Source organism: Akebia trifoliata, chromosome 15 (assembly GCF_017979445.1).
Source record: "Akebia trifoliata isolate Shusen 1 chromosome 15, ASM1797944v1, whole genome shotgun sequence".
NCBI lineage: Eukaryota > Viridiplantae > Streptophyta > Magnoliopsida > Ranunculales > Lardizabalaceae > Akebia > Akebia trifoliata.
The window spans coordinates 27,755,224-27,763,032 of NC_141389.1; the positions used below are offsets into that span (position 1 = coordinate 27,755,224).

The 7,809-nt window shown below is 35.9% G+C and overlaps 1 protein-coding gene across 3 annotated transcripts; it reads right to left on the reverse strand.

The window, feature by feature from the left end:
* Positions 1-1,817: 1,817 nt before the first annotated feature.
* On the reverse strand, positions 1,818-6,751 carry LOC147384998 (auxin transporter-like protein 2). 3 transcript variants are annotated; one of them, XM_086426037.1, is made up of 9 exons: positions 6,171-6,751; positions 5,748-5,949; positions 5,462-5,647; positions 5,061-5,173; positions 4,780-4,963; positions 4,542-4,639; positions 3,714-3,921; positions 3,372-3,629; positions 1,818-2,322 (listed from the first exon to the last, which is right to left on the reverse strand). In XM_086426037.1, exons 2-9 carry the CDS (start codon positions 5,910-5,912, stop codon positions 2,101-2,103), a joined length of 1,434 nt encoding a protein of 477 aa, XP_086282163.1. In that variant the 5' UTR covers positions 5,913-5,949; positions 6,171-6,751; the 3' UTR covers positions 1,818-2,100. The 3 variants fall into 3 exon arrangements, with proteins under 3 accessions (XP_086282163.1, XP_086282165.1, XP_086282164.1); XM_086426039.1 differs by having other exon boundaries at positions 6,129-6,171; XM_086426038.1 differs by lacking the exon at positions 6,171-6,751 and having other exon boundaries at positions 5,748-6,064.
* Between the last annotated feature and the right edge of the window lie 1,058 nt (positions 6,752-7,809).

A 7,809-nucleotide genomic window follows, 5' to 3' on the forward strand; every position in this document is an offset into this window, starting at 1 on the left:
GAGAAAGTGAGATTGGGATAGTGTAACCCCAATTTTCACAAAAATAGTGAAAGGATGTCATCAATTATCATCCCCTATGGACTCGTAGACAATCTTTCCAAATCACGTAAATTTTGTGTAGTGTTCTCTTTTTTGATTGGTGTTTTATTTTGATTTCTATCATCGTTACGGGGTGTGGTAAGCAAAATACTCTGCCACATGGCAATATGTGACCAGTCAATATTCTTAGAGAAACCCTTTCCTTACTTAAGATAGTGAGGAAAAAGGTCTTCTAAGCCTCGCCCACGGTCAAAAAGACCTCGAAATTTGTTGTGAATCTCGAGGACATGTTTTACGCATCTCATCTCTTGAAAAACAGGGAATTTTTCTACAATAAGAAGCTTCCCTCTCCTCCTTTTGCACATAGATTGGGACTGAAAGGAGGGCAACTGCTTCCTACCAAATGGACAATTTACTAAGCTCACATATATGAAAAGGTACATTACTTGTTGTTTGATCATATTTGGGATGCCAGTCATGTGGGGTCTCTAAGTAATAATTGTAATATAGTGCCAAAACTCTAAACTATTTTAGGGGGGTCTACCTTACAAAAGTTAATAGCGTACCCAACCACCAATCCATCCTTTAGAGTTCCAGTTGTTCGATTCGATTAAGCTACCCTTCCTCACGAAGATTACGCCACGTTGCAAGTATGGTAGGCTAAGTGTTAAGGAGTTACTGCAACATAAATCTTGATAGAGTTCGACGTATAAAATAATTATGCTGAGCCTAAAAACAATTATTACTCATATCGCACCTCCTGACGTGAAAGTGTATAGGAACCATAGATGCTTTTGACTCGTATCTCAATAAAAGGCTTCTATGATTCCTATGCACTTTCACGTCAAGATGTGAGATATGAAGTACAATCTTGAGATCACTCCATCACAACATAAAGTCGTGATTTTCTGACTCCCCCTCTGACATACTCCCCCTCTAGTCTCTTGACGTGGCATGTGCATAAAACCATATATTTTTTTCTCGGGATACACAACTGCATATATTTATCCCGAGAAAAGAATTTATAATTCTATCCACATGCCACACCAGGAGAGTAGAAGGGGAGTATGTCAGAGGGGTAGTCTGTTTATCATTATTCTATAACATAACAGGACAACAAAGCACAAGAGTGGGGAGGGTGAGCTAAATTCTATTAAGCTTTAAGGGTAAGGTAAAGCAAACCCAACACATGCACACACCATGTTTTAGCCTATATCATTGATATCTTTTACAAGTAAAAACTTCTTTTACCTTACTAAAACATATCTCTCCCTACTCATTAGGTTGGGCAAGAAGAATTCTTTGATGAGAAGTTTTATCTCACTCACCAAAGGAAATTAAAATCCTTCTACTCTTCAAAACCCATTTCAAATACCAATTTGAATAATCAAACCTAATGAGGAAGCAAACATTAAGATCCACTTTTTATATTTGTTAAAGAAACCAAAATAAGTGCTCATGTGAAGAAATAAAAAAAAATCAAATATTAAATTACAAATGGTCAAAGATTTGATACATTAAATGGGAAATAAGATACTTAAATAAACAAAATTATTCATGAATACTTACTACATGTGATAAAGAGAATAAAATTAAGGTGCATCAAGTGCAACCCATGTGAAGAGAGTTCATACCCCACTCTCCCTTAGAAGAATCCAAGTCAAAAGGGTCTTTAAGAACATCCCCACTTGGACCCATGGATCTGATGCCAAGTTTCATTAACAAAACAAGGAAACCCACATTTGCTTATTTTACTTGGAAAAACATGCTAGAAGTAATGACCAAATGTACTATATTATTTCCATAATAAAATAAAATAAAATAAAAATATTCAAAATCCAATACTAAAAGTCTAAACATATATTAATTTAATTACCCTAAGCTTTAAGAGCAAAGGAATCATCACCATTCACCACACTATATTGAGAAGGAAAAAAAAAAACAAAAAAACAACAACAGCACACCAAATGGAGGGGATGTATGTATATTACAAGAGACAAAAGGGTACTTTTGGATCAACTCGGTCTGATTTGTTTTGACTCAGTTTGAATCTTAATCGGCTTAGTGGTGTGGCGGAGCAGTTGCAGTGGGTACGGGAGGTTTGGGGCACTGGTAACACTTGGCGAAAAGCCCAAATGTGTCAACTTGCTTGACGAAGTTGGTCATGCTGGCCCATCCACCGAAACCAAAACCAACGACGAAAACCCATATAACTATGAATATGTTAATCACGTACATGGCCGTCCAGCTCGGGATGAAGAAAGGAGGCTTCTCCGCTGCGTTCTGCATTAAACAATTCGGAAAAAAAAAAAAAAAAATTAGCAAATTGAATCATTAAAAAATGGCAAATTGTCATTAGTGGATTAAACAGGCCAGGTCTGGGTTTGCCTCATAAGCCCAATCCAATCTAGTGTTACAATAAATGGGCTAGCCCATGTATGCTGTTAGAATTCCAGATCATATTCATTTCACCCAATCAGACTCAGTAGATTAATACGAATTAGTGAGTCAGCGAGTTTGACAGCTTGAGCGACATGTACATAACGTAACTATCGAATATAACTAAGTGGAAGGGACAGCTCACCAACCTCATCTCATGATATTGCCAAATCCCAAGACTTAAATGCTCTCTCTCTCTCTCGTGCATGTCACGTGGGTCTAATGTGAATGTGGACATCTCCATCAAGAAGACAAGACGAGACTCCCTAAACTTTAAAAAGAAAAAATAAAGTCGAATATAAAGGGTACTTTTGACATTTTAAAGTTACATACTTCTTCAATGAAAGACTTAGGATACCAATAGCGAGATACTCTTCTAATATATGAAAACCCTACATTACTTAAATTAATTATATTCCTTATTATTAAAAGACCAAAAAGTCCTTCCAACTATCCCAAGTACTCTATTTAACTTAAAACGGTCAAATTCGAAGGACAACGATGGGGACCCACAAAGGCTACGCTTATCTTATTAGGCTTATTTATACTTAGGACAGCTATGGTGGGACCTACAGTCAACCTTCAACCATGAAGTACAGGATCAAGTATTGCTGTCACTATGGGGACATAATCGTTATTTAAGGGAATTTTGGTGGTAAACATTTTCCTCCTTCTCCGAATAAACCTTAGTCATAATTCATAAGTAATTAACTAAGGAAAAGTATAGCCTTTCGTTTTCAACTTTCAACTTCTCAAGATAAGCAAAATTAGAAAGTGAAATCTCCGAAATGACCAAAATGCCCCCCTCCCCAATAAAATAAAATAAAAAAAAAATTTATTTTTAAAGGGGCCAACGGGGCAGTACGGGTAGTGAAAAGGAATACGATAGCTACCTGACGAGCAGAGGCCTTTCGGTAGGTTAGCATATGAGCGAGAGCGGGGATAATGTAGACTGTGAAGCTGACCAATAATGCTCCAACAGCAGAGTTGATTGGACCAAAGAAGGGGAAGATAATGGCAAGAAACCATATAGGAATCACTACGGGCAGCCGGGCAAGTGCCCTCAAACACATACTCTTCGTTCCATGCATCCCTATAACCTTCTCCCATACAAAATACAAAGGCGTGCATGCGAACCCAAATGTAATAAACTGTAAATTCAACCAAATCATAAGGTTATTTCTGTCATTTTAATAATCTTAAATGACGGTTAAAAAGATAAACAGTTAACGGACCTGGTGGATAAGCATTAAGATAACGGCGGAGTCACGGTAACGAGTTTTGGGAAGGAGAGAGAAGGCATTAGAGTGGTTAAGAAGCTCATCACCAAAAGCCCAGTAGACGGCGGTTGCTGACGGAAGCGTTAGTGTGAATACATAAAGCGTCGCTATTAGATAGATGTACTTGAATTTCTGGGGCTTCCACATCGCGTGCATGATCTCTCTGTACAACACCACCACCATCACAGCCGCACATCAGTTTTTCTTACTTTGTGTGACTGAAATACCCTTAACAATTTCTAAAATTTTGAAAATGCCCTCACTAATATCTGTTATTTTTGTCCAATCTTTTAAAATGGTCGAACCGGAAATTTCCCAAATTGGTCCCATGGGACTGGGTTAATTTGGGGGAACTGATTTACATTACTAAAAGAGCTAGAAATAGAGATATGCTATTGCCCCACCAACTTTTACTAATGTAACACCAAATTCCTATGTAACTCACCAGAGAATTGCACACGGTTGGTGTGGCAATAGTAACTCTCTAAAAATATGAAAAAAAATCTTGTATTACGTATCTCAAGGTCTTTTTGACGGTAGATGAGGCCTAATAAGGCTTTTTTCCTCACTATCTGAGTGAGGAAAGGGTCTCTCTTATAACATTCAATGAAGCATATTAGAAAGAAAAAAAAAAAAAATGATTCACAAAAAACCTTTTGTTCACTATGTAAAAAAAGAAAAAACCAAGGTCGATGGATGATGCGCGTAAGGAAAATCACCCTACGTGCGCGTTTGATTAACGTTACTGCTAACTACAATCTTATAAGTTAGAACAAATCTTACACAGTAACCGCGTGTCCACCGAAGGTGTAGAGTATGTTAGTGGCGCCAGTAAAATACAGAACCAGTTTGTTAGGAGCCGTGTGTGACACGCCTTCAACCTGAAAATAAACGTAAAACAAACTCTCACTCAGTAAGTTAAAGTAACCGAAACCAAACCAAACAAAACGAAACAGAACAGAACCTTAATTAGGATAACCGTACACTCGAAACCAGACAACAGGCTTTAATAATTACTTACTTGGCCATGAACCACAGCTGCAATGGTCAAATACCAAGCCGTATAAGTTGTCATCCCAAGCCCTAAAAAGGACCAAATCCGATAGTTGTGAAACGAAGGTATGAATACAGTTGTAGCACAACAAGCTCCGAAGATATACGTCCATGTCCTCTTGTCCAAGTGATCGTTTATGTAATATATGTTACTGTTTCCATCAAATTAAACAACAAATTAGATAAACTGAGCAAGATTAAAGAAAACCCAGTTTTGTTTTATTTGAGTTACCAAACAAAAAGCTTTACCTTGCACAGGCTATAAGCTGTATAACAGACCCAAAGAGAAGAAAAGTACAGTTGAAAGCCAGTCCCACAGCTTTCCAGTAAGGACCCAATAATCCTTCCAACACTTCGAACCACTGTAGTAAAAAACAAACAATTGGGTCTTTTTCAGTTTTTTTTTTCGTTTTTAAAAATTGGGTCTTTTTCTGTTTCAGAAGAAAAATTTTGGGATTTAATCAGTTTTTCTTTTTGTTTTTTCAGGTGCAATGAACCCAACCCTTCAAAAGTTCAAAACAAACCACTGCAGTAAACAACAAACAAATGGTTCTCTCTCTATAATCGGAGCTTTTTAAATTTTGGGTTTTTTTTGTTTTTTGTTTTTTTTCAAGATTTGTTTTGGTTTGATCTGATCTGAGAAGATTTACCTGAATAACATGGTTTTTAAAGCTGACGTTTTCTTTCTCCTTTCGGCTTCGATACTCGATGTAGAGAACACTGATGAGATAAGCAGTCCAACTGCCCAAAATCCCGTAAAAAATCTGAAGAATTATACCTGAGAGCATCCCCAGTTGAGAGAACGAGTAGGGGAGAGTTAAAAGAACCTGAGCTACCTGTAAAAATGGGGAAAATTGGTTTTTTATTTTAAATAAAATTGGGGAAATAAATATTTTTATTTTTATTTTTGGGATCTGGGTTTTTGTGGGTTTTTACTTGATTGGAAGCACAACTGAACCAAGCATCATAAACTGAGCCACCATGCCAGAGAAAGCTTTTGACGCTAAGTATGGACTGATCTTCCTTCTCTTCGACGGCGTCATGTTCCGTCTCGTTATAGCTTTGTACTATAGCTTCTTCTGCTTGCTTCTGAGGCAACATTCTTCCGCTATCTTTAACAGAGAAAATCCGTCTAGATCTGTAATCCAAAAAACAAAACAAAAAAAGATACTAAGTGAGACAAAAATACACAAATCCCACAACACGAATGGAAATAAAAACCCAACCCCAGATCTGTTAACCACTGAAAAAAGAGAAAGAAAATACTTCTAGAGATATGGAAAAAAAAAAACGATTTTTTTGGCGTTTCTCACAAACCATTAGTCAGAAAAGAAGAGAAACTCTGTTTTTATCTGTTACCTTCTTCAAGAGGTCTCTTTCTAGTATATATTTGCTGAACAAGAGAGAATCAAAAGAAGGGTCTTTGGGCTTTGGGACAAATGCGTGTATCTCCGCAAAAACCTCGCTTTTCCTTCCGTTTCAAGAGATACAGAGGCTTTAGTTTGTTTACTTTAATAAGAGAGCGGACAAGGAAAGATTTGCCTTGCCAGCATTGAACTTCTGTAATATATTTTGCACTCTTTAATTGAACATCTCCATTACAAATCTCTCACAACAAACACAATTAAATGTGCCCCCTTCTCTGCCAAAAAAAAAAGTAAAGAATTGTAGAAGATTTGATTTCTCAAACAGATGGATTGATAAGAAAAGACCACTTTTTTGCTCCTCAAGTGTGTGTAAAAAGCTTTGATCTTTTTATAGATCTTTGAGACTATCTATCTATTCTGTAATAAAACCAGAATAAATGAGAAGCTGAGGCTTGTAATGGAAACGAAGAAGCCTAATTTCTTTCCTGATTCGATTCTGGGGAGGGTTCAGTTGGGAGAATCGAGTTAGGTGAAATAGACGTTGTTCTCATCAGTAAAGATTGGAAGAAAACCAATGCTGCTTTTATAAGCGAAAAACGACTCCAAACTCTGACACTAAAATGGTATCCTCCATTAGTTTCTATTTTCTAATGAGAGCTGCTATTGGCACCCCTACTTTTACTTATTACACCTCAATTTCTTATATTTTTTATCAACCCCAATTAAAGATTAAAACACACCCTTCAAAATATTACAAAATTTTAGTTCAAATTACCTTCAAAAAAAAAAAAAAAAAAAAAAGATTTAGTTTAAATTATAATCTCTACATTATTACACTCATACAAACAATAGTTGTTTGCAATTATGATTAAAGCTTATATAAAATCCTAAACCCAAAATGTCCCAATCTAAAAAATATATATATATATATATTGAGAGCTTCTATTGGCACTCCAACTTTTACTTCTTCTCACTCATTCACTTATTTTCTAGGATGAATCTCTATTTTGTGTTGAACATGAAGAAATTTCAAGTCTGATACACTGTTCATTTTAATTCTCAAAACATGTTTTTCCAAGTAGTCACTTTTACAATCAACAAATTTGCTGATTACATTGATTTTGTCACTTTTACAATCAACGAATTTGTTAATAGAATATCAGTGATTTTGTCATATTAGATCTCGTTAGTAATTTATCAACAAATTCGTTAATTATTAAAGTGAGAAATTTACTGGAAAACATGTTTTCGGAATAAAAATGAATAGTGTACCAAAATTGGAATTTGATCATAATTTACGCATGATTTGGGAAATATCTCTATTTTATTTATTTTAAATTGGAGTGTAATAAGTAAAAGTTTGGATGCCAATAGCAACTCTCTTTTTATATTTTAGGCATGGTAATCTAACTACCCCATCTTGCACACTCAATCATTCTCTTGACATGTCAAGTTCCGAAATGGTAGATCTATACGTCTCGGGTTACACATTTTTATGGGGAAGTGTAGTTTTGTATCCTAAGACATACAAATCTACAATTCCTGAACTTATCACGTGACGAGAGTCGATTGAATGTGCCACATGGGTTAGTAAGATTATCACGATTCTTTATTTTTACTTTTATCATTAT